This window comes from Ceratotherium simum, chromosome 8, assembly GCF_057802395.1.
Source record: "Ceratotherium simum simum isolate JZ-2026a chromosome 8, ASM5780239v1, whole genome shotgun sequence".
Lineage (NCBI taxonomy): Eukaryota > Metazoa > Chordata > Mammalia > Perissodactyla > Rhinocerotidae > Ceratotherium > Ceratotherium simum.
Genome location: NC_141907.1, coordinates 67,768,636 through 67,795,649, shown reverse-complemented (window position 1 = coordinate 67,795,649; position 27,014 = coordinate 67,768,636). Strand labels below are relative to the sequence as shown.

The following is a 27,014-nucleotide window of genomic DNA, read 5'->3' as shown; positions in this document are numbered from 1 at the left end:
AGAACATGTGAAAATGAAATTTATCATAGTTAATTTGGTGGATAGCAAGAAAACCAAATATCTGCATATTCTTTTCTCTATGTTGAACGTGAGGCTTAATTCTGGGAGTTTAAAATATTCCTTTTCGTATAAATTTTACCTGATATTACCAAAACTGTGTAAGTTCTTTGATTTAAGTAATAATTTCTTCATAGCAAGTCATCTGACCTGGACTATCAAGGAAGTTAACTGCTAGAGATGGAAGGTAGAACTCATTAATTTTGGTTTTACTCCTGTATTCATTACTGTTCTTTTCATTTTTCTTTGAACAGGTTGTTCCTTTCAACAGTTTTTGATGAAATACAGGAACATGCTTTTTTACTTGAGCAATTGTTGTACGTTAAAAGGAGTAGGAAAGTTAAATCCCAGATTAATGATAGCCGTGTTGTATTGTTTAATAGGCAGTGAAATCGGCTGTGCAGACTATCACTGTTGGAGGCGTGAGCACATCACAATTTAAGACAATTATTCCTCTGGCAACTGCTCCCAATGTCCAGCAGATTCAAGTGCCTGGAAGCAAGTTTCATTATGTCCGACTTGTTACTGCCACAACAGCCAGTAGCTCAACCCAGCCCGTTAGTCAGAATCCCAGTACAAACACTCAGCCTCTTCAGCAAGGTTAGTAACCATTTTTTAAAAACAGTAATTAATGCTTTGAACATTATTAAAGAACATTGGTCCTTTTCTTGCTGAAATCCTGATTAAGTATGGCATTTCAGCTGAGAGTTTGAATCAGCAGCTGTTGCAGAAGGCAGTGAGATAGAATTATAGTTGTATAAACTATAGTATTTCATTCTGCTGGAACTTGGTACACAGGTGATACTGTAATACCACATAATCCTAATTATTCATCAGTTTGTGAGTAGCCATTTTATTGCTGGTTTAAAAACTTACTATTTATGCCAGTGGGATAGATTTAGATGGAACTAAATTATCTTATTTTCTTAACTACGAAGCCTCTTGATAGGGTTTGGGTCAGTGGAAATGACCAGGAGGCAAGGTATAAATCATAAGTAAGATCTTTATATCACTTTCATCCTTTACTTATTTTGAATATGTAATTGCTAATAAAAAGCAATTAAAATGTTCTGTCATTTTGCTCAGTTGTACTTCTCCTAGAGGTGTTCCTGTGTGTGGTCCCTCCATCGTCTGTGTTTAACGTTCCCACCACCTGATACACAGACACAGACTCACACACATAACCTTCTCCATATTTATATACTTGTTGAGAAATTGAGTGATACGAAAGGATCAGGACAGTTTATAGTTTAGGGCCTGATTTTTTTCCTTGGAAGACTGCTGCATATTCCATCCATGTCAAAAAGCAGTTGATGGCAAGTGAATGATTTATTGTTCACTGGATGTATATAGAAGAAGTAAAGACTGCTTGTTGACGCTTTTGTTTTTATTAAGGGATCAGGGGGTTGGAGCTCTCTATTGCTGATAGCTAGTTCACCAAGGGAAAACTGTGAAAGAAAAAACCTACTTATTTTTTAAATTATTGATGGGAGGAAGTGGAGGATGCATGAGGGAAACAGTATTTAGTGTGTATTCTATTAAAATTAGACATAACAAGTAATTGTGTCTTCTAGTCCCTCTTTAAACTGATTTTGGAAGAAAATCTCTTATTATAGTGTTCTTAATGGGAAGAAAAATGAAACTTGCATATTGCTGACTAAGGGAGTCAAGATTTATATTCTTGATACTTAGGGTACGAGGAGAAGTGCTACAAGTCCAATTTACTTAGATATAATAATCTAAAGCAGTCATTAGATAAAGTTGGTTATATTTTATGTGTGTGTTTGTATGTATACAATATCCTGAATATCCATTTCCAGTGTAATGTTAACACTAATTTACTCATTATCAAGGATAAGTCTTTGGTATAAGTAGGAAAAGGAGTGGAAGATCCAGGAAGAGTGGAGAAGAGGGTTGGACATTTCATAATTCTAGTGTATGTACTGCTGCCTTGTTTTCCAACTTGATGTCTGTCTTTCTGCCTCTCTCTACTCTCTAGTTGCCTCTTGGAAATCCCTCAGCCCCCCATCTGCTTCCCTGCATCTTCCTTTTTTGCTGTCCACTCTCAACTTTCCCTCTCTGTTCTGCCCTCTGTCCCTCTAGCTCCTTCACTTCTCTCTCTATGTGTACCTCTTTCTTCCCACCCACTCACATCCGCATACCACACATGTGATTTCCCTTATATCTACTCATATTTTTCTCTTTTTGTCTTTCTCTCCTATCCCACAATAGATCTGGGTATATATAATATATATTATTTCACAGGAATAACAAGTTAAATTTATAATTTTTGTTTAGAGATACACTAAATAATTGCTCTAGTTCATCAAATGTATTAATGTGTCTTTCTAAGGGCTTAATTTCCTTTGAGGGATTTATTTATGCCAGAGGGAATTGGGCTCATCTTGTACATTTTCCCGCCAAAGCCATACAAAAACCAGTGTTCAAAGGCTCCACCATGTTAATTGCTGGCTGGGTGGCAGGCAGCACAGTAGAAAGACGCAGAAGAGTGCTTGGTTAACCTCTTTAGAATATAATCTCCTGCCGTCTTGGTGAGGGAGGAAATCAGTTTAAGAAATTAAAAAGTATCAAACACTTGCAGGTATGGTTTCTGAAGTTTGGAAGAAGGCTGTTCTAAAAGGACTGTTCAGAATTCCTGTTAAAGACTAAAAAATAAAAGATTATGCCAGCTTCAGTGAAAACTGCAGTAGTATTAATGTGAGACCATGCTGCAAAGTTGAGGAGGAGGAGAAATACAGACTGTTGATTTAGTTATATAACATCAATATGACCCCCTAGTGTTCTGTTTTCTGACCACTTCATTTTATATTTTCTTCATTCCTCAGGTTTTCGTTAAAACCCAGCATGGAGATGCCAAACTGATGTAAACCTAGAGTTCCCAAGTTTTCTATCTGTGTTTGTGTGTGTTACACGCATGAGGACACTTACTTTTTCTTTATTATCCAAATAAGAATCATCCGAGTCTCCCATTTGATGTGACTGAGGGCAAGCCACATGCTCCTTCCCCGTTATTTCACAGACCAGGAAGTTCTTACATTCCTCTAGTTGTCGCCCTCGCTTCACATCTCCGCTCTATGTGCTCATGGAATGATGACCAGCGTCTGTCCAAGGAGCAAGTGGTGTAGGGAGTCCACTCTTCTATGTCCCAAGCATGAATTCAGGCTTTTAATTCCTTTTAATTCCTTTGGTGTTCCTGAGACCAGTCTACAGTAGTTATTATAACTCTACTAGAGCTAAAATAACTGAGGAGAATCAGAAAGGATAACAGTTTCAAACTGGGTATCAGATGTCACTGTTCCTATAATTCATGGTCATGCTCTTTTTGTATAGTAACTTTATTGAGATATAATTCATATCTACCATAAAAGTTACCCTTTTAAACATACATTTAGTGGTTTTTAGTATATTCAGAGAGATGCAGTCATCACCACTAATCATACACTGCCTGGAGGTCTCCCACCTTCCCCCCCACCGCCTCCCTAGTTTGTCACCTGCTGCAGGGGTCTGCTCCCTTTGAGATCAGAGTTCTTTCTCTCGTGTTCTTTCACGACTCTCAACTTTTTCTCTTCAGCCATCAGCCCTCCCATCCCCACCAAAAATAAAAAATCTGTTAATATTAACAGCCTTTCTATTCTTTTCCTTTTATTGTTCAGAGCAGTTTAGATCCCATTTTCTCACTTGTCTCTTTCATACCAGACTCTAGGCTTTTTGCGTAAATGAAACCTGAAGGGATGTCCTTTCAGTCTTCTTATATCCTTTTTTAGACTGGAAATGGTAGTAGGCAGTATTAAAAATTGTTTTTGGTCCAAATATGTCAGTGTAATGTCAGCCTCGCTCCTGAATTTCATCATAGCATTTCTGCATGTCAGGTTTCATCTTCCCTTCAAATCAGCTCGTCCTTGAATTTTTAGTTCTAATAGTTGTCATTTTCCTGGTCACTTGAAAGCTTCATGATGACTTACTTTTGCTTCCTTTATACCTACAATTCCTGCCATTCAGCTGGTTGATAGTTCATGTTCTTTTCACCTCTACCATGCCTCTCAATTGCTCTCTCCTTTCCATTCCCTATGCTGTCACCCCAGATTAGACCCTCATTTTTTACACTGTTCTAACTTTTCCTTATTTCTTGCAATCCATTCTGTTTTACACACTGCTGCTAAATACAATTTCTTTTTGTGCTATTCCAGTAATATTTTTGTACTTCAGAAATGTCTCATTGGCTGCTGAATTAAAAGTATAGATTAAAAATACAGATTTCTATCCTAACATTCAAGGACTTCAACAAAATGGCCACAATCTGGGGCTGGCCCTGTGGCCTAGTAGTTAAGTTTGGCACGCTCAATTTCCGTGGCCTGGGTTCGGTTCCTGGGCATGGACCTACACCACTCATCAGTGGCCGTGCTGTGGCAGCAACCCACAAACAAAATAGAGAAATATTGGCATTGATGTTAACTCAGGGCGAATCATCCTCAGGAAAAAAAAAAAAAGGCCACAATCTGCCTTTTTGCCTTTCCTTGCCTACTTTAACATTGGCTTCCAGCCAAACTGGTCTGTTCACCGACTTTTGTGAAATGCTTTGCTGCTTCCTAGCATCAAGCCTCCACCTCTCATGCTTCTTGCTCTGCATGGAATGTCCTCCTCCAGTCCGTGTGCCCTCTCTGCAGCCTGTCCATTGATCAGGACCCGTCTCAGACACTGTGTCCTCCATGCATTCTTTCTGTATTCCCATCCTTTGCCAATCAGTTGTGTGTTCTGTCTCCTTTGGACTCCTATAGCACTTTCTCTTTTTTAACAGTATTTATGTTATTTGTGTACTTGTCTAATCTGCTATACTTGAAAATAATCTCTTTGAGCATGTGTCTTGTACTTTAGTTTCCCTGGAACATGGTCCACAATACCATTTAGTATATAGTAATAAGGGTTGTAATAGTAACAACACTCATAACAATAAAGGCAACTAACATTTATCAAGCACTTACTATTTGTTGGACACTGTTCTAATAAATTTTCATGAATTAATATATTTAATCCTCATACCCAATAAGGGAGATACTATCCCCATATTGCAGATGAGGATACAGGCAAAGAGAGTTGAAGTAGTTAGAAAGGAGCGGAATTGGGCTCTCCACCCCCAGGGTCTTATGGTTTAAGAGCCAGCCTGTATTCTCCACCTTCATGCTATGCTGCCTTGTAGTAGGTACTCTGAATAATGAATTATACAAGAATGATATTTTCTCTGGTTTGAATACAGACACAGCAATTAGAAATAGTGTGGAACAGCATCGTTACTCAAGCTTCCGAAGGGCAGTTTTTAAATTAATGTTTAATTTTCCTGGTAGATGGGTTAAGGAATTTTAAAAGGTAACTATCCAGATTAAAGATCGCTCCAAATAGGAAACAAATGGAATTCTTTAAGCTCTTTCATGAGGCTATCTTGAGAGAACTAGGTATCTTAAATGTTTTAAATACTATTTTCTGTAAATAAATTGTCCTTTTCTCTCCTCTTTTTAAAAAAGCAAAACCAGTGGTGGTTAATACCACTCCAGTGCGGATGTCAGTTCCCCTGGTCTCAGCGCAGGCTGTCAAACAAGTAAGTATCATGTGACTTCTTTTCTTAGTCTCTCCCAAACAGAATTTACTTTTAAAATTGAAAGTTAAGGGGCCTGCCCAGTGGCGCAAGCACTTAAGCGTGCATGCTCCACTGCGGTGGCCTGGGGGTTCGCAGGTTCGGGTCCCAGGCGCGCACTGATGCACCACTTGTCAAGCCATGCTGTGGCGGCGTCCCATATAAAGTAGAGGAAGATGGGCATGGATATTAGCCCAGGGCCAGTCTTCCTCAGCAAAAAAGAAGAGGATTGGCAACGGATGTTAGCTCAGGGCTAATCTTCGTCACCAAAAAAAAAGATTTAAGTACAAGAGATTTATACTGAATTGAGAAGCTGTAAATTTACTTTTGTAATCATTGATATACTTCTTTTCTTTTTAGGTTGTTCCAAAACCGATCAATCCAACTTCACAAATAGTTACTACCAGCCAGCCACAGCAGCGGCTCATCATGCCGGCCACACCACTACCACAGATCCAGCCAAACCTCACGAACCTGCCGCCAGGCACCGTGCTGGCACCAGCTCCGGGAACAGGGAATGTGGGTTACGCAGTGCTTCCAGCTCAGTACGTTACTCAGGTAGGAGGAAAAAATTGTCATTGCATTTCAAAAAGGAAAATTGGGTCTAAGATGTCTAGTGCTATCACATCCTGAAACTACTCAGAAACATCTAACTGAGTATTAAAATGGCTCTTCCCAAAATCTTGAAATGTTAACAAAAACTTCTGAGTTTATTTTTACCTACCTTTAGCATTTAGAAATATACAGCACAAGTCGAATGTACAGATCAGACAATTTGGAGCTAAGAGCAGTTTGATGAGAGGCAAGATCTTGTCGATATAAGAGAAAATAAGTTGAAGTTAAAGTCAGCAGAGTCCAGATGAATTTAGAAAGGAATGTGACTATTAATAAAGCTCTTCCTCACGTATGAATATGATGCCACTGATTTTTTCTTGGAAAATAGACAGCAGGATGCATTTCTAGATGATGTTGTCTTTAATGATCTGTCTAGACACTCTCATCTGGTCATCTTTAGAATCAAAGCCATGTGTTATCCAGTTGGCTGGCTTGGGTTAGGAGCACTCCTTCTAGAAAGCAGATAGAAGTTTTCTTTTTCATATAAGAGTCAAGGAATTTAGCACCATGTTCTAAGCTGTTGAATTGATCTACAGTCATGCGCCGCATAACAACATTTAGTCAATAACAGACCACATACATGATGGTGGTCCCATAAGATTAGTACCATATGGCCTAGGTGTGTAATAGGCTCTACCATCTAGGTTTGTGGGAGTACACTCCATGATGTTCGCATAATGACAAAATCACTTAATGACACATTTCTCAGAACGTGTCCCTATCATTAAAGGATGCATGACTGTACTCAGATTATAAGAGAGAGAAACAGAAAGTTATCTGTGTACTTTAATGAAATGTACTTTGGAGTACGTTATATGGCTACTGATTTAAAAATTAATGTTTAGGTATTTTTATCATTAGCATCTCTTATGTTTAGAAATCAGTGTAAAATAGAAACTTAATTATTGTGCATGTAACTTGTCATTCTCTGTATAACTTGTGATGAATGATCAATATAGTGCCTATTTTATTTACAAGTAGCCACGTTGCATTTTTCTAGCCAGTACAGGTTATTACAGTACCTTTCAGGGCATTCATCTAGAATTTCCTAATACTGATATACTTACTCCTCTATGAAAAAAATTTTTATATATGTACTATGTAGACTTTAAAATGTTCACATTGTTTTCACTTCTACTATTAGTTTGGGTCTTTAGAAAAACTCTTTGGGGTCGTGTGTTTGTATGAAATTCTCTATTCTTTGTATTTTTTTTTTTTTGGTGAGGAGGAATTACCCAGAGCTAACATCCGTTGCCTGTTTTCCTCTTTTTTTGCTTGAGGAAGATTAGCCCTGAGCTAACATCTGTGCCAGTCTTCCTCTATTTTGTATGTGGGATGCCTCCACAGTATGGCTGATGAATGGAGTAGGTCCGCACCCGGGATCTGAACCTGCGAACCTGGGCCACCAAGCTGGAGTGCGAGGAATTTGAACCACTTGGCCAAGGGGCCAGCCCTGAAATTCTCCAGTCTATTTTCACTATTTTCGTAGATGAATTTGTGCTTCTTACTGAGCATTATATATGAGAGTATTGTCTGTTTTTCTAAATATAGTCTAAAATTACCTTTTTTTTACATGTAGCTACAGCAGTCTTCATATGTGTCTATAGCAAGCAACTCTAACTTTACCGGAACACCTGGTATCCAGACCCAGGCAAGGCTTCCATTCAATGGGTGAGTATTTTGAAAATATCTAAGTTAGGTTGTTGGATCAGGTTAAATGCAGTATCAAACATGTATATTTCAAAATACATTTATTTGATTTTTTTCCCTCAAAGCCACGTGAGCATGCCTCTGTGGTACCTTTTATTTTGAAATACTTTAAACAGAAAAGTTACAGGAATAGTCAGAGAAACACCCAAATATCTTTTACTTGGATTAACCAATTCTGCCACATGAGTTCTATTATTCTCACTCTCTGTCTCTTCTCTGTCTCTTCTCTGTCTCATCCTAATTGTATTTTTAAAATGATATTAACTAGTTTTTAAATTATTATGTTAGGTCCTTGCTTTTTTTATTTGTCTGTTTTTTAATCTGTTAACTGCTGCCCTTGCAGTATTGGTTTAGAAGCAGTGTTTAGTTAATTACATGGAACCAGTCTACCCCTCCCCCTCCCAAATTCCCACCCCACACACCCTTGTTTCTCACTACCTTTTATAATTGAATCCTAAAAGTTTTGAGGAGATTTCACCTCTAGTTCTTTCAGGAGGAAGAGTATTTTCTGTGGATTGTTATTTAGAAGCTGTTGATAACTTCTTTTTTTTTTCTTGAATCCATTTCTTGGCTCTCTATGTCTCTTTTCACATTATGGCTTTCTTTAGAACTTAATGTAAATGGAACAACATAGCAAACTTTTATTAGAGATGGATACATTTGTTAAAGCTTTATTTTAGGAGGAATTTACAGATTGGAGACTTGTCTAATTTTAAATAGTTACCTTTAATTGATTAAAATGTATGTCTTTTTTTTGTGTCTGTATAGCATAATCCCATCCGAGTCCGCCAGTCGGCCCAGAAAGCCCTGTAATTGTACAAAATCACTGTGCTTGAAATTGTAAGTCTTTTTGCTATTGTTTTCTCATTTGGTATAACTGAAAGTGCTTTAAAAATAAATGGAGTTAACTAAAAATTCTTAACAGACCAATTTCATAAGTCTAAGTAATTTAAATAAATATGTAAGTGAATGTTCAAGTACATATGACAATGTAAAAATACTCTTTCATTCAAAAAGAAATAATTTTTGAGTCTTCACCATACCTGAGGAGCTGGAGTCGGGGTTAGGGACACAGCAGCATGAGACAGACACAGTCTCTGTCCTGAAAAATAATAAATTTGATCTTATTTATGACCTTTATATTTTGTCTCCTAAATGAAGTGATACTCTGAGTAGTTTTAAAAATTGTTGGATGATTAATTTGCCTATTAATACCAAACTAAGAGATTTGACATGAAACAGTTAAATGAAAAGCATTGGTCTTATGGGGTTTAGAATCCAAAAAAGCATGACAGTAGTTCACGTGAGCAGATTTCACTATAGAATATGGCCCATGTTTTTCCTTTCTCATAATTTTGAGAAAACTTGCTTTGGGGGCACATAAAATCGCATAGCTCTTGTGTTGACAGTTGTTACTACTGGAACTAAGTTTCTAAACCAGAATTCTAGGAGCTGGTGACTTTAATTTTGAGCTGTGGGGGCCGGCTCCATGGCTTAGCAGTTAAGTGCGCGTGCTCCACTACTGGCGACCTGGGTTCGGATCCCAGGTGGGCACTGACGCACCGCTTGTCCCGCCATGCTGAGGCCGCGTCCCACATACAGCAACTAGAAGGATGTGCAACTATGACATACAACTATCTACTGGGGCTTTGGGGAAAAAAAGGAGGAGGAGGATTGGCAATAGATGTTAGCTCAGAGCCGGTCTTCCTCAGCAAAAAGAGGAGGATTGGCATGGATGTTAGCTCAGGGCTGATCTTCCTCACAAAAAAATAAAAAATAAAAAAATAAAATTTTGAGCTGTAAGTGGCTGACAGTCAATATATATGGTTATCTCTATAACTAGGTGGCTCTGAGTACATCTCTAAAATGCTTTACTGCATATATAATGCTATTAAACCAGATAAATTCTAATTTTGTTTAACAATGACCTTTTTATATGACTTACACTGGTTTTTATATTCCAGATATTGTGATTGCTTTGCAAATGGTGAATTTTGCAACAACTGCAATTGTACTAATTGTTACAATAATTTGGAACATGAAAATGAAAGGCAAAAAGCAATAAAGGTGATTATTTTTTATTTCATTTAGCTGACAGAAATTTCCAACTTCACCTGTTTTTTGGATGTCAGTTGTTTACAAAGAAAATTAATTCCCTTTGCAGTGTTTAATCTCCTGTGATTTAATTCCAGCTGATATTTGATCTGTTTTGATAGGCATGCCTCGACAGAAATCCAGAAGCTTTTAAGCCTAAAATAGGGAAAGGAAAGGAGGGAGAATCAGATCGACGTCACAGCAAAGGATGTAATTGCAAACGATCAGGATGTCTTAAAAACTATTGTGAATGCTATGAGGTGAGATGCTGGCTGGGGAAAATAATGTAATCATCTTTTGAAAATAACTTTAGAAAGGTCATACTATAAAAATTTACCTGAGAATTGGGGAATTACTTTGCTATTGGAGTTTAAAAATACGCACAGTTGGCCCAAGGGCCCTCACTTGGGAATCCCAAGCAGGGCTTCAGAGGAACAGTACCTTGGTTTTGTCATTACAGCTTGGGGTCTCATTAGCTGATTACCGGTTCATAACTTGGTCATTATACCTGGAACTGTGCAAATCAGAGTACCAGTTTATTGATTTTCAATAAAAGTAATAACATCAAAGTGGATTAGAAACTCTATAGCTGTGATTCTTAACTGAGGGGCAGCCCTACCCACTCTCTCCCCCACGAGCTTTTTTGGAAATATACGTATGGATACAAAATAGCCTCCATTCCAGGGTGCCATCCTGAAAGTAAAGATTTATCTTGCTGAAAATGCCAATAGTGCCCTGTTGAAGAACACTGCTCTGTGGGAAACTAAATTGTGTTAAGAAGTTTGCTTTGTGAGCATAAAAATAGGAAAGAAGGAATATAGAATATTGCTGGATGAGGTTATTGGTCATTGTGAGGTGGTTGCATCCGTTTTTACCATTTCACCATCCGACTTGATGGTGATTTTATTTATGGATCAGGCATGTTTTCTGGAGAATGTAGTTGAAGCTCTGCTTTGACAGATGCCATGTAAATCTTCCCTTCTTGCTTCAGACCAAGTACTATATAGTTTATTATTTTTACTTTCAAACCTTAAATATAACAATCTAGTCCTGCCTGAGATTAACTCTAGATTATTGTAATTGATTTCTCTGTGCGCCTGAAACTCTTTACAATCTTTTGGGTTGAGTCATTCCTACAGTTGGCTCTTCTCATCTGTTATGTTTCATTCTTTCAAATTTCATAATCAGAGGGAGACCTTATTTTTAGTTTTGGCAGAAGGCCTAGCCTTGCACTTGGTAAAGTAATACCACCGAGGACTACACTCTCCCTGGGCAGGTTTGCTCTGCTCCAGGAGCATGTGCCTGCAGTTTAGTGACCCCTCCATACAAATATGTCATGGTAAAGGCTTTGTGTATTCTCTGTGTAATGAATTCTTCATTTACATATTTCAGAGGTCAAATACACCTCTCAAGAAGTAAAGTAACATCTTGTTATTATTAAAGTCAATATTGAGTGAAAATTGCATATAATCAAGAGTATTTTTGAAAGTCTCTTAAATAGTGTCTCAGAGTTCAACAAGTCAGTTTTTCATCCAGTGTTGGAAAAGTTGCACTCTTGTTTGAAGACTTGATGAAATAGGTGACTTCTGTTCATAAAGCGTATCATATAAAAATTGTCATGAATATGTAAAAATGTAAGCTATAAAACCAAGTCCACAAAAAAGAGAAAGTGGAAATTGATGTAAAGTTGGGTCAGAAGAGCAAAGAAACCCTTTCATGCATATGGCATTGAACAGTTAATACATGCTAGGCATATGAAATTCAAACATACATGAACTTAGAATTTAATTGAACTGGTTAACAAATCTGTGAATTAATAGAAGTAGAAAAGGCAGTGGACTGGTTGAAATATGTTAGAAGAGAGAATGCTGCCCTATGTATTATAATAAAATCCTTGACATTCAGGACATACACAATGTCTAATAACTAATTTCTCATTCTAAAAGACCAAGAAATGGAAAAACTTGGAATACACTAAACTATGACTAGCAGTGGCCATTTGGCTCACCATGAATTAGCTGTGGTGGTGCCTGAGTTTGCTTTGAATTCTTGGTGCATTGAATTGGATTGGCTTTTTTTTGGTCTGTCTGCACCTGGATAACACATTCCTGTGCTTTCACATGTCTTTCAGGGTTGTTGATTGGATGAGTGACTGTCCATATTATTTAAATGGTTGTGCCTTTTTTGTGTGACCTTTTTTTCTTCTCTTTTTTTTTTGGCCACAAGGGAAGTTGACTTAGCAAAGCTAAATGGATGCCTTGTCATTTGTCCCTCCTGAGTTAGACATTATTAGTTAGATATTATTATACCTTTCTTATGGTTCTTAAAACTCAATCCAAATTACCATTATTGGTATGTCTTTTTCTCCCTTGAGGTCAGGGATTTTATCTCTGCATCATTAAATAATTATTAAGTGTTGCTTTTTTTTTTTTTTTTAAACAGTTTGGCAGTTTCTTTTTTTTTTTTTTTTTTTAATTTTTATTTATTTATTTTTTTCCCCCAAAGCCCCAGTAGATAGTTGTATGTCATAGCTGCACATCCTTCTAGTTGCTGTATGTGGGACATGGCCTTGGCATGGCCGGAGAAGCGGTGTGTTGGTGTGCGCCTGGGATCCGAACCCGGGCAGCCAGCAGCAGAGTGCGCGCACTCAACCGCTAAGCCACGGGGCCGGCCCTAAGTGTTGCTTTAGTTAGATTCCCAGACTGGCTCATAGTAACCCAATTAATGCAAAATGTATATCCATTTTTTTCCCTTGGTAAATGGAATTTATTCGTGTCTTGTAAGGAAGGAGCTGGATAAATGTGTTCATAATATGACCCGTTTATCTCGTTAGGTGCTGTAGAGAGAAAGGACGGTGGGTTTGTTTATTTAAATTGACATGGGTTCACTAAAGAAAATGCAGCCAAGAAAAGATACTCAGACTTATTAGGAGTCTGGGAAATGTAAATTAAAGAACAGTGAGATCTCACTTTCTCTCTTTCCCCCAATCAGATTGGTAAATATTGAATGAGCTGTAATAAACATCATTGGGGGGAATGTGGGAAAAGCTTCCTTTATATGTTGCTGATGAGATGTGACGTGTTACAGCCTTTTGAAAAAACAATCTGGCCACATCTATTAAAATTAAAATGCACGTACCCTTTGGCCATTGAGCCCAATTCTAGAAATCTAGCTCATAGAAATAAAAGCATAATATATACAAAAATCTGTTTGTGTGTTGTTTGTGGTACTGAAGAACTGGAAACAAAATAAATGCCCATCAGTAGGGGAGTGAATGCCCAAATAACAAGGATTAATACCCAGCCATTAAATAGAATGAATTCAGCCTATGCCAGATGACTTGGAGGGAGAGATTCCATGAGGCGTCGTGGAAGAAAAGGAAGATGGAGAAAGTGGGTATATGATTTTGTAAAACAAACTAAAACAAGGAAAGACTTCTGTATTTGTGAGTTAATATATGTGTATGTTTATAAGGTCTATGTTTTTCATAAACATACATATATTTTACATATTTTGACATGAAAGGAGACACTGGTTTAATATAGACTGTCGAAGGGTTTGGGGAATCTGGAGAGGGGATTCAGGGAGGGAGGTATTCATAATAAAAATAGCATCTGTGAAACCCCTTTAATGTGTGTGTGTTTGTGTAAGCGGGAGGTCACCAATATGTTAATGGTGATTTGGTTGAGGTGGTTGGATTCTGGATGACCCTTATTTTTTTACTATTGTAATGTATCATTCATATTCTTTATAAAAAAAACATGGTATTCATATCAGGAGGAGAATCTGTAGTGGGGGAAAAATTGACACAAGGGCTCAAACACAAACATTGCAGAGCCGCTCTTAGACTTAAGACTACCCGACCTATTCACGTGTGTAGTTAGCCCATTTAGTGTTTGTTGGCAAATGTTTCCATTTTATCTTATGTCAGTTGACTAGTTAATTCTATTATGTTAATTTGATCATGGAGTCTACTTACAGTAATGTTTTTTGGTTTTGATTTGGAAGCTTTTCTTTTGTAAATCTTTTAGGCAAAAATAATGTGTTCCTCGATATGCAAATGTATTGGCTGTAAGAATTTTGAAGAAAGCCCAGAAAGAAAGACATTGATGCACTTGGCAGATGCAGCCGAAGTAAGGGTACAGCAACAGACAGCAGCGAAGACTAAGTTATCCTCTCAAATTTCGGACTTGCTTACCAGGCCAACACCAGCTTTGAATAGCGGAGGAGGAAAGTAAGTCAATATTTTAATCTCTGTTTATAGTATGACATGAATGTACATTTTTTTTAAAGTTTCTTGTTTTGGGCAAAATTGAGTTCATACTTTTGGTTGTTGCAAACCTGACTTTTGCATTTTCTTTCTATCTTTAGTTACTTCTAAAGGATTTTAAAGGTAACAGAAAAACCGCTGTCAGATCTGTTGTACAGTTCTAAATTGCACGTAATGCTTTAGTTCACTGTGCTTAATTTAATTGGATTTCTCCCTGCTAAAATGAGGTAATTATGTAATTTGACAAACTCCTAAGAAAAAAACCAAATTTTTTCTACCTCTTACTGGTAGTGTCATTATTCATATTTTTGCACATTCTTACCTTCTCTTGCCTTTTCCGTGCCCTTGAATACTTTGCCATCCTATTGGAGCACCTGTCACACTGTGTTAGTGTAGCTTCTCATTACACTAGGCTGCTGAGCTCTGGAGTGGGAAAGTTGGGGCTTTCAAGTGAGGCCAACCTGAGTTTAAATACTGTCTGTGCTCAGGCCTGCCCCGTGGCTTAGCGGTTGGGTGCGCGTGCTCCACTACCGGCGGCCCAGGTTCAGATCCCGGGTGCGCACCGACGCATCGCTTCTCTGGCCATGCTGAGGCCGCGTCCCACATGCAGCAGCTGGAGGGATGTGCAACTGTGACATGCAACTATCTACTGGGGCTTTGGGGAAAAAAAGGAGGAGGATTGGCAATAGATGTTAGCTCAGAGCCGGTCTTCCTCAGCAAGAAGAGGAGGATTAGCATGGATGTTAGCTCAGGGCTGATCTTCCTCACACACACAAAAAAAATACTGTCTGTGCTCTGCAGTAGTTTGTGAATTTGACAAGCTCTTCATCTCTGAGCCTTGGTTTTCTTATTCTTCAAATCACCTTACTTACCAGGAGGCCGTGAGGAGTGAAGCATCTCTCCCCCAGCGTTTGGCAGGGCCCAATGCAGCATAGCTTCCTGACTTGGATTTGTATTAGACGTTAGAGGTTAATTTGAGGAATTATTAAATGGAATGAGCCTTGCAAATGGCATATTATTTAAAATGCCTAAGTTTGAAATAAGATCCAGTGCTTATAAAAATGCTTTTGTACAAAAATTTCACTTATTAGTTCTAAAGAACTCTTATAACTGGAATATAATGAGTAAATGGTTCTTGACTGAATAAAGTGGAAATGGGCAGACACCTTCATGAGCGTTATAACAAGGGATCCTTTTTGGTCATCTGCTTTCAATAATCCTTTAGATGATTAAATCTAATCTCCCTGTGGAGATTAAAGATACAGTAGAATATTTACAATTAATATTTCAACTTGGGAAAATGTTCATGATGTTATGAAGTATAAAAGAACAGAAAATTATACACTATAATCAAAACTATGTAAAAAAACTATTAAAAAAGTTATACTAGCATGTTAATAAGCTTTTGTCTTTGAGTGGCAAAAATTTGAATTTTTTCCCTTCTTTTACTTTTCTATAGCTTCCAAATACAGTATCACTAATTATACAATATTACTGTAATATTAACATTATTGTAATTATCATATTATGATTTTTTAATTATTTATTTTATAATTTTATTTATTTATTTATTTTTCCCCCAAAGCCCCAGTAGATAGTGGTATGTCATAGTTGCACATCCTTCTAGTTGCTGTATGTGGGACATGGCCTCAGCATGGCCGGAGAAGTGGTGTGTCGGTGTGTGCCTGGGATCCGAACCCGGGCGGCCAGCAGCGGAGCACGCGCACTTAACCGCTAAGCCACGGGGCCGGCCCTGATTTTTTAATTTAAAGTGCTTTTGTTTATTTGAAAGATTTTTATACAACTGTATAGCAACCTAAATCAATTACCCTCTCTTGTCATAGTGGGCTTTAATTGCAGACTTCATGTATTTTATCTTGCAGTTTCCTTCTGTCAGTGACTGCTTACTAACAGGTTGTTGAGTTAGTGGTTAGATTAGGTTGCCTGATTTTGTCTCTTGACAACTTTAAGATTTAACTTGGCTACAATAGCAAGCCTCAGGATGGAGTGCTCTAATTTAATACTCAATTCTTAAGGTCTTTATGAATGAATGAACGAAACTCCATGTAAACAACAGTGTTGGGTTTCCCCATTGTTTTGTTTTGTTTGTTGCAATGGAATACAAAATTTTGGGGTGCTTTTTTGTTTTTTACAAACAATATATGGGACTATGGGAAAGAGCTTTATTTTCAGTGTTGTCCAGGAGACAGTGCTCTCAATTCTCAATATTCTTTCTTTCATTCATTCAGCAAATATTCATCGAGCGTCTTATGTGTCCAGCACTGTTCTAGGCAGTAAAGAAATAGCAGTATAAATGAAGCAAAGACTGCACTCATGGAGCATACCTTCATGAATTGGGAGGACTTTTGTTATAGAAATACTCAGTCAGTATGTAGAATTACATCTTCTAGTTAACCAGATAACCTTGTCTAGGTAATAAGACATATTTTATTTAAAATGTTATGTTTTCTGGACAATATTTTAAAAATATGCTCAATAATAAAACAGGTCTAACTTTTTAAAGCTCTTTAGGATTGCTTGTGCTCACTGCACAAATTGTGATGCTCAGTGTGCTGGTGAATCATGAAAATGTCAGCAGAGATTTCCAGATGAAAAAATGTCGCTCAGTTTTGTTGTCATTCAACACCATCATCATCTCTCTCTCTTTCAAAAATCCTTTCAGATTGCCATTTACATTTGTAACTAAGGAAGTAGCAGAAGCCACGTGTAATTGCCTTCTTGCCCAGGCAGAGCAGGCAGACAAGAAGGGGAAATCAAAGGCAGCGGCTGAACGGATGATACTTGAGGAATTCGGACGATGTTTGATGAGCGTCATCAACTCTGCAGGAAAAGCAAAAAGTGACCCTTGTGCCATGAATTGCTAACTCCTGCACAAAAGACTGATAAATGGAACTGTACAGAAGATTGAAGGTGCAGGGACACTTTATTTTCTGGAAGATAGTTTAACAATTATTGTATTGTTAATTCAGTCCTGTGAGACCTGAGATTATATTGAAAAAAAAAGAAATTTTAAATGAGGAAGTTAGTACATTTTAAATCTTAGTTAAATCTGCTTATGCCCCTTCTAAATTGAATTTTTCTTTATTGTATTATATAGGTTTTTAATTTGCTTGGGTTTCTTAACAATTAGATGTTCTATCCTTCTGATTCTATTGACAAAGAACATTTATAAATTACTATAATTTATAATGTATGGCGTTGTATGACTTTGTTCCAGTAGAAAAAGCCAAAGAAGCATTGGTATTACCCAGTCATTCTTTGGTATTAGACCTAGAATATAAGCAGATAGAATGTCTACATAAACAAATTCTTATGAAACATATTCAAATGACATGTTGTTTAGAAAAGTACTGTCTTCTTAAGAGAAGTCAACTTTCTAGGGAAGATTCTGGTATAATATCCTATTGTCACTTTGGGAATGTCAGAAGGGGAAGTAATCCGTAGGCACACTTTTAAAATAAAAACGTTGTTTTTTAAAAAAACATATAAAGTGTTACAGGACAGTAAATAATTCTCAAAGGATGGGCAATGTATTTCCATAATGAGTGACTAAGAAATGCCCTGGGATGTTTCCATTTTCTTTCAAGGAGGTGGTATGTATTTGAAATGATAATAAATTTTCAAAGTGATTACTGGGTACTATTAAAATGAAAGGTGCATATGAATAGAAGTAAACATATTATTATTATGTAGCGATAATATAGAACCTTACGTAATTATCAGGTATAAAATTTGGCTTGGATAGAGAATAAAGAATATTGAAGCTCTAAGAGATGAATTTAGGGAAGGGTTTTTCATCTTACAACAGTTCTCTTTATACACTTTTGAACTAAAAGGTTTCAAACCAATATATGACTTTTACTCGATTTACTGAAATGGGCCTCCTAACAAAGCTTTCAAAATTGTAGTGGGATTTCTGTTTATAAGGGAAGCTTAATATGGCATTATTTTTAGCCAGTGATTTGGTAAGCTGAATATAATTACTAAAATGACCTAAATCACTTTCAGTAATTCAAAATTCAAAGCTTTATGAATTTAAGAGCCTTGTTATAATAGGACTCTGGATTTTATGACAAGAAAAAACCATGTTGGAATTGAGGCATTTTGTTAGGTACCTTAATCCTCAGTAATTATTAGTATATGATTATTACATTTCCTCCGAGGAATCTATAGTTGTATGTATTAAGTGTGTATATATGTTCATATGAACACGTAAGATATAGGCAATAGAAATTAAGTAATCCAAAAGATTCCGTTATTCATTAGAGTATCTTTTGAAATTTGGATTTATAAAATTATAGTGCAGTAACTTTAAATGTAGATAGTGCAAACATTCTTAGCACCTCAATCTAGTATGTTTAATTAAAATTTGTATAAATGTAAATTAGTGTAAGAGGATAAAATAATATCTAATCACATTATTTTTCAAAAGATTACAGTACCTTTTAGGTCTAAATCTAAACTTTGTTCATTTTGTAAATATTCTGTGTTTAATTCTAATTGCACCTTTGTGATGTGTATTTATATACAGTGTGCAGAAAATGTTTGTGAAATTTGGATCACAATTGTAGATTATGTATGATGGCATTGCTTGAGAATGTTTTGCTTGTAAAAATTTGAAGGTGCAATCAAATGCTACTAGTTTTTCTGATTTTCAAGAAGCTATCTAAAGTATTAAGCTTTTTCCTTCCTGTGTAGTACTTACTAAACAACTTTTTGTATTTAGGCATTTGCATCAAATTGCTGAACAAGATTAATATCCACATTAATTCAACAATTTTAAAAGACTATTTGGGGAGGGTTGGGTATATAATTTTTTAGCTCTATTTACATCCCAAAGTAGAAAGATTAAATTTATATTTACTAGAGCTATTCAAAGAATACACTTTTCTATATTGTAAAAACAGGACAGCAAAGTAAATCATACAGAAAATAAACATTTATACTATTCTGTAAAAAAAAAAGGTTTTGCATTTTTTTCTTTAATAACACCACTTTTAACCATTTAACATGGAAGAAACCTTTTAAAATATTTGATTTTAAGTAAATTTGACATTAGTTCTGAAAGTACACAACTAAAAAATAAATCTAGCATTTTTCCCAATTATTAACATATTGCTTTGAAACGGAAATATGTCTTCTCTTTTTTCCACTGCTTCTTTTAAGGGCAGAAACTCAATCTACTCTTTCTTTTAATGTTTGATGTTCTTATGGTGAGCATCTTTCTTAGTTTCCTTTTCTCTCAACTAAAAGCAACCTGCAGGTCTTATCTCTGGACTGTGTGGGAACAGAACCTTAATGTGACGGGCAATAAAAGCCGCAGAGCAGTGTCTCTGGGCAGAGGCTCCTGCTTTAGCCTCCCCATTCTTTGACACGGGCAGCTGACATTTTCTCAGTCTTATGTAAAATAGGAATAAAAGTACCTTTAGAAAAGTTTTCTATTTTTATTGTTCTGTAACACAAACAGCTAAGAAAATGAATACTCGTTATGTAAATACAGCTTCAAACCAGGACCTCCAGCCCTAACTGTGGTCCTGTTACATCCCTGAAGCAATTCATGTAGGAATTCTGGAGCAGCAGCCCAAAGGAGAGGGAAGCACATCAGCTAGAAAGCCTTTACTACTGGAGTTATTTTCTATTATGTAAATTACTTAGGGCTTTTGTTTGTTTTTCCTTGTTAGGGTTTCTTTAATGCATGGTTTGTCAATATCTGTAGACCAATGTGAGCTTTTTATGATCTAAGTGATTTTATAAAAGGAAAGTTATGTTTTTTAAATTAAAAATTTACTTTTAAATAAGATTTATGAAAGCATTTAAGGCATGTTTAATTTTTACTCAAAAGCAATAAGAAAGTAAGTATATCTAGGGTAATGTTTATTATAAGGCCACAGACTTTAATGTCACTGTGTAATTTATTATATTAGCAAATGAAATCTGGCAATTTATAAAAAGAATACATCGTGACCAGGTTGGGTTTATCCCAGGAATAAAAGTCTGACCCAACATTCTAAAAAAATCAATGTAATTGACTGTCAAAATACAAAAGAAGAAAAACTATATGATCATTTCAAAAGTTGCAGAAGACAACCTTTTGAATATACTAAAAACTGCTGAATTGTATGCTTTAAAAGTATGATTATGGTATATAAATTATATCTCAAAAAATTTTTTCCAAAAGGTACAAAAAAATCATCTAACAAAATTCATTTATGATTTAAAAAAAAAAAACTTCAGCAAACTAGGAATGGAAGGGATCCTCAAACTGATAAAAAGAATTTACCAAAAAGCCTACAGCTATCATCACGTATGGTGAAGACTGTTTGTTTTCCTCCTAAGTTTGGGAACAAGGCACTCCTACTCAACATTGTGTTGGAGGTCACTGTACAATGAGGGAAAAAAAGGCTATAGACTGGAAATGAATAAATAAGACAGTAATATTTATTTGGAGATGATGTGATTGCCTATATAGGAAAGTCAAAGAATCTTTAAAAAAAAAAAAGCTACTAGAATAAGTGAGTTTAGCAAGGTCAGTATACAAAACTGTATTTCTGCGTAGTAGCGATGAACATTTAGAAACTGAAATTTTAAAATGACTATTTGTGATAGCACCACAAAACATGAAATGTACAAGATCTGTATGTGAAATGTAGAAAACATTGATTTAAAAAAAAATCAAAGACGACTTTAAAAAAAAAGGATATACCAGGTTCATGGATTGGAACATTCCATGTTAAGATGTCATTTCTCCCCAAATTGATCTACAGATTCAACATAACTCCAGTCAAAATCCCAGCAGGAATTTTTGTAAAAATCAACAAGCTGATTATAAAATGTATATGGAAAGGTACAACTAGAATAGCCAAACATTTTTGAAAAAAGAACAAAATTGGAGGACTCCCACTTGACTTCAAGACTTATATAATCAAGACGGTGTGGTATTATTGGTGAAAGTTAGACCCATGGATCAATGGAACAGAATAGCCCAGAAATAGACTCATAGATATGCGGTCAATTTTTGACAAGGATTTAAAGGTAATTTCACTGGAGAAAGAAGAGTCTCTTTTTAACAAATGGTGCTGGGATATCCATATGTAAAAATATGAACCTCAACTTATACCACACACCAAAATTAACTGAAAATGGATCATAACCTAAATGCAAAACCCCAAACTACAAAATAGCTGGAAGAAAACATAAGAAAAATCTCTGTGGTCTTCGGTTAGGCAAAGATTTCTTAGATATGAAACTAAGAATGATCCCTAAAAGAAAAAAATCGATAAATTGGACTTATCAAAATTAATAATGTCTGCTCTTCAAAACACACTAAGAAAATGAAAGGCCACAGACTGGGTAAAAGTATTTGCACAACACATCTGATAATACACTTATATCCAGAATATGTAACTACCGCTCAATATGAAAACAATCTTCCAAAATATCGGCAAAACACTTGAACAGACATTTCACCTAAGAAGGTCACGTGGATGGAAAATAAGCCTATGAAAAGATGCTCAGCATCATTAGTCATTAGGAAAATGGAAATAAAAGCTATAATGAAATATCACTGCACACCTATCAGAATGGCTAATTCAAAACAAAACTCCAACAAATACCAAGTACTGGGGAGGAAGTAGAGCAACTGGAACTTTCTTAGATTCCTGGTTAGAATGCAGTGATACAGGCACTTGGAAAAAGCCTTGGCTATTTGTTATAAAGTGATACATATACTTACTACATGACCCATTGTATGGATACAGCACATTTTTTATTCACTTATCAGTTGGACATGCAGGCTTTTTCACTGTTTAGCTATTATAGTGCTGCTATGAAATTTGTGTACAAGTTTTTACATGGACTTGTTTTCCTTTCTCCTGGGTATATGCCTGTCAGTAGAATTGCCGGATCATATGCTAACTCTACATTTAATCTTTTGAAGAACTGCTAGGCTGTTTTTTCCAAAATATCTGCATTACCACCAACAGTGTATGAAAGTTCCAATTTCTCCACATTCTTGCCAACAATTATTATCTGTCTTTTGTATTAGCCATCCTAGTGGGTGTGAAATGATACCTCATTGTGATTTTGATTTGCATTTCCCAGATGGCTAGTGATGTTGAGCATATATTCATGTGTTTATAGGCCATTTGTATATCTTCTTTAAAGAATGTCTATTCATATTCTTTATTTTTAAAATTGGGTTATTTGTCCTTTATTATTGAGTTATAGGAGTTCTTTGCATATTCTAGATACAAGTCCTTTATCAGATATATTATTTGCAAAGATTTTCTCCCATTCTATGGCTTTCACTTTCTTGATGGTGTCCTTTGAAGCACAAGCTTTTAATTTTGGTGAAGTTCAATTTAATTTTTGTTGCTTGTACTTTTGGTGTCATATCAAAGAAACTATTGCCTAATCCAACTCTCAAAGATTTACTGTATTTTCTTCTAAGAGTTTTATAGTTTTATCTCTTACATTTAGGTCTTTCATCCATTTAGAGTTAATACTTTTGCATGTAGATATCCAGTTGTTCCAGTAATATTTGTTGAAAAGTAGGAAGGATAAATTTCTGAAGGGGATGTTTGTTTTCTCTGAAGAAAAAAAGGACAAAGGTGTTGAGCAGAAATTATAAACTAAACTACCCTAATCAAATAAAATGAATAATTTTTAAAATTTCATGGTAGGGCCAGCCCCGTGGGTTAGCGGTTAAGTGCGCGTGCTCCACTGCTGGCGGCCCAGGTTCGGATCCCAGGCGTGCACCAATGCACCGCTTCTCCAGCCATGCTGAGGCCACGTCCCACGTACAGCAACTAGAAGGATATGCAGCTATGACATACAACTATCTACTGGGGCTTTGGGGGAAAAAATAAATAAAATTATTAAAAAAAATTTCACTGTAAAGCACATCATATCAAGTAAATCTGATATCAGACTTGGAACCCTTTCACTAAGAGCAACTAACTGTGTAAAGGCAGCCATGGAAATTTTCTTATCTTCAATGTTTGTCCAATTTATCCAGTACTTAAAAAAAATAAGGCAAAACACTCATTTCTTACAATACAGAATATATTAGTAGATTAGTCAAATGTAATAGTAAAGAGCATAAGACACTACAGATACGAACCTAGTTTTAGGTAAAAATCAGGTACAAAACTTGGATTTATATAAGCAATAAGTTAAAGGTGGTGATTTACAAACAGGCCTCCTTTAAATAAGATTTATCTTGGTGCATCTAAACTCATTCTATTGCAAACAAAACAAAACCCACAATATTTAGACTTTTCAGCAATAGCTCTTGTATAAAATGTAGTACAAATCTGGTTATATTTCAAAACTTATGCCTTTGAGGTAGAACAAACAGAAATATATCAAAATATACTATTTAGGGGAATTTCAGTTAATAAAACTCAAATTCTACCTCATATTAAACTTTTGCAATTTTAAGTTTTCACATTAACTGTACTTTGGGAACATTCACTCAGTGACAAAAAGTAGATGTTTCACATACACAGGTGAATAATATGCCCGTTTCTTCTTTATCCATTAAAATACTCCCTTTTGTGAAAGTAGATATATGTTTTTCTGTTTATTTTCAAGTCCAGGTGTAAAAAGAATGGAGAAAATTGTCCTAAGTATGTTTCCATCTTCAGAATATTTAAGCTTCTCCTAAATTTCTAAAAAAAACTCATTATATAATTAAGACAAATTTTTTCATATCCATTATTCATTCAACAATGAAAATATATTTCATTATTTTAGCCTCCCTGCAAACACAAGTAGACTTCAGAAGGAGCAGAAGTTGAAATAAAGGCTTCTCCTCATTCTCTGATGAGCATTGGGCTCTTCCAATAGGAGTCAAGTAAGTACCCACTCTATTATATTATTCAAAAGTAGTATTTTGAAGGCCAGGGACGATGGATTGTGAAAATGATACCACCTATGTACTTCCCAGACTACACTCCCCAGCTTGGTTGCAGCACAAGGAGCCATCTTGGCTCACATGTTTACCTTCTGCCTGATAAAGCACAACTATTTCTATTTTAGGGTACCTGGGTAGAGGGATTTTTGTGGTATTTGATATTTTAATTTAGCCTAATTTTCGAACCCATCTTAATTTTCTTATGTAAGTAAAAATTATATTCAAGGTTTTTTAGGTATTCTGTCAGCATTCTTAAGAACTGTAAACCAAAGCTCTTTTAGGGAATGTAGTCTCTTTATAAAAGGAGTCAATGTTCTGGTGACTCTTAGTTGTCATTATTCTCTCTTGTTTTTAAAGTAGAATGAAGAAGTACAAGTACAAGTATGTCCAGGCACATTACTCAGTCTTACAGTAGTAAATTCAAAGACAGCACCTGTTGGCTAGTCTGCTCCTACTGACTTACTGCTTTCTACATTTTGGGTAGCTGAAATGCTGCAAGCCACACCAAAGAACGAGCAGATTTTATAATTAGAAATTCTAAATAAGTCAGAACTGCAAACTTGTCCACTGTGCAGAATGGTCAATTTATAATATATGGTAAATTGAACTTTAAAATAAACGTTGACCAAATATTCTTAATAAAAATTTTAATATATTTTAGGTCCCTCATTTGAATGGATAGCTATCGTTACTTAGCAAATGCCTGAATTTATTGGTATTAGCAAAACTTGAAATTCTGTAATCCTGTAAAGATGACCAGTGTTTCCTTGACAAAGTTTTCACTTCAGTTCTTTCTGTATGGTGGTTTAAAGGGTATTGAGCTACATCTTTAGCTCTGATCGTTAAGAAACAGATTATTATATCCTTTAGTAACTTTACAAAGTGATTGATGGCACACACTTCTCCATCAAAGAGATGCTCATCTAAATGTACAAAAAGATAAATATGCCCAGAAAGCTCATATAATATTTTCTGTTGAAGATACAATTCCCTCTGTTGAGGAAGTAGTTCATCAACTGTCATTCTTGTATGGGTTCTTACAACTCGCTCACAAATATTTATGACTCGACATAGACTTTCTGAAGGGAGATGTAAACCATTCTTCTTTTTAACACATAAGAATGACCCAACTTTAGAGGCTTTGAGATCTGATGCATACAGTGCACTGATGCAGTCCTCACAAGTTAAAAGAGCTGATAACTTATTTGCAATATACCCAGCACAACAGGTGAGATTTCGCCTGTGATCTGACAGGTCTAGCAGTGCTTCACTTAGCGAACAATTAGACCAGTCTTGGCAAATATCCTCTTTGTGAAAAGGAGTCTTCATAACACTGACACCATACTGACGCTGAACTGTCCAAAGGGCCAAGTCTGTCCTTCGAGCAATTGAAATGTCAAGGATGCTTACTTCACTTAGAAAAACTTCATCTTGTAATCTGTATCTGGTCTCCAAATTATGGTAAGCTTTCTGGAATGCCATGCAGGTAGGGTTAGAACTGGTTACTAATACCTGTCTAAGCATCTTTAGAAATAACTCCAGATGATCTTGACTGAATTTGTAAGTTAGAAGATATGGAAAAGGCATGACCTTTGGGAAAACATAATTTTGGTAGAGCCACTGTAAGCTCTCAGCATTAAGCAAAAATCCCAGGAATCCTAGTTTTCGCTTACCTTTAATTATTTGATTATTGCTAGTGTCAGATAATGTAACAAAAATAGTCTTAGCTTCAATTAACACGTGATTAATTTTACTATAAGTTTCGGGCAACAGAGGTCCTTTAAGTCCCTTTCCATAACGGTTCCTACTATTAAAAATGTCAAACAGATTGTTAATTAAGCGTAAAAAATGGATGGTACCAATACAGTTTTGAAAAGGAGGCAGGCCTAACGACAGCAAACATTCCAACGCACTGGCCACGCTCTCACTGAAGAGTTGGGCAGCAGAATTCATTTTCAGTACATGGTTTTTCAAATTTGCAAGTTTTCTTGGGATTCTTTCCATATTTGATAATTCCTGTTCCTCTAGTGCTACTAACTCCACAAGATGTTGCCAGTGTGCTGTGCCATTAATAAACTGAATGCTTTGAAAATTCTGAAATGCATTTCTTATCAATCTGAGCAAGTGGCAAGAATCAAAGAAGTATGCAATCTGTTGACTAGAAGATGAGGGATGCTGAAATGTACACTTCATGTTGTCTCCATCAATAAGTATCCCCAACGCTTTTGCCATCTGAACACTATGAGCTGTAGCATCAGACGTAACAGCCAGAACTGTGATCCCTATGTCACTCAGTTTGCCAATAGTCAGACGAAGCAGCTGAGCCTGCAAATATCCAGATGCCTTGTTTACAAAAAAATAACCAAGAGGTGTTCTCCAATGACCAGAAATACCCACTGCCATTAACAAAATAGTTTCTGAGGCAAGTGGCGTTTCATCAGCATCAAGTTTGCCAAGACCAAAGTCCATAAACCCTTGCAAATGGTGACTGCTGGGGTCCCACTGAAGTTGTTGCTTGAGAGATATACCTTTTATTATCAGTGAACAATACTGATATAGCTGGTCTCCATTCTCTACTCTTCGTTGAAGAAAAGAAAAAATGTTGCTGTTGAAACCTGGACTGGGTTTGCATTTGGATAACCATCTAAAAAATATAAAAAATGAAAAATATAAAACTCAAATGA

The 27,014-nt window shown here is 36.1% G+C and overlaps 2 protein-coding genes across 11 annotated transcripts in view; one reads left to right on the top strand and one right to left on the bottom strand.

Annotated features, from left to right (window-relative positions):
- Nucleotides 1-20,247, top strand: part of LIN54 (lin-54 DREAM MuvB core complex component) — an 88,018-nt gene extending 67,771 nt beyond the window's left edge. For 4 of the 8 annotated variants that reach the window (XM_087434513.1, XM_087434514.1, XM_014787838.2 and 1 more), the window contains 9 exons: nt 441-657; nt 5,595-5,668; nt 6,065-6,262; nt 7,899-7,990; nt 8,798-8,869; nt 9,994-10,096; nt 10,246-10,383; nt 14,155-14,357; nt 17,077-20,245. In XM_087434513.1, coding sequence (XP_087290639.1) covers nt 441-657; nt 5,595-5,668; nt 6,065-6,262; nt 7,899-7,990; nt 8,798-8,869; nt 9,994-10,096; nt 10,246-10,383; nt 14,155-14,357; nt 17,077-17,278 — 1,299 coding nt within the window. In that variant the 3' untranslated portion in view covers nt 17,279-20,245. Of the gene's footprint in view, nt 1-440; nt 658-5,594; nt 5,669-6,064; nt 6,263-7,898; nt 7,991-8,797; nt 8,870-9,993; nt 10,097-10,245; nt 10,384-14,154; nt 14,358-14,494; nt 14,517-17,076 lie in introns of all 8 variants that reach the window. The other 4 variants (XM_087434516.1, XM_087434517.1, XM_014787839.2 and 1 more) reach the window with 2 other exon arrangements.
- Nucleotides 20,248-20,503: 256 nt separating this feature from the next.
- The window catches only part of THAP9 (THAP domain containing 9), a 29,378-nt gene continuing 22,867 nt past the window's right edge, over nt 20,504-27,014 (bottom strand). For 2 of the 3 annotated variants that reach the window (XM_004430893.2, XM_087434511.1), the window contains exon 5: nt 20,505-26,974. In XM_004430893.2, the coding sequence (XP_004430950.1) occupies nt 24,997-26,974 (1,978 nt within the window). In that variant the 3' untranslated portion in view covers nt 20,505-24,996. Of the gene's footprint in view, nt 26,975-27,014 lie in introns of all 3 variants that reach the window. The other variant, XM_087434512.1, reaches the window with a different exon arrangement.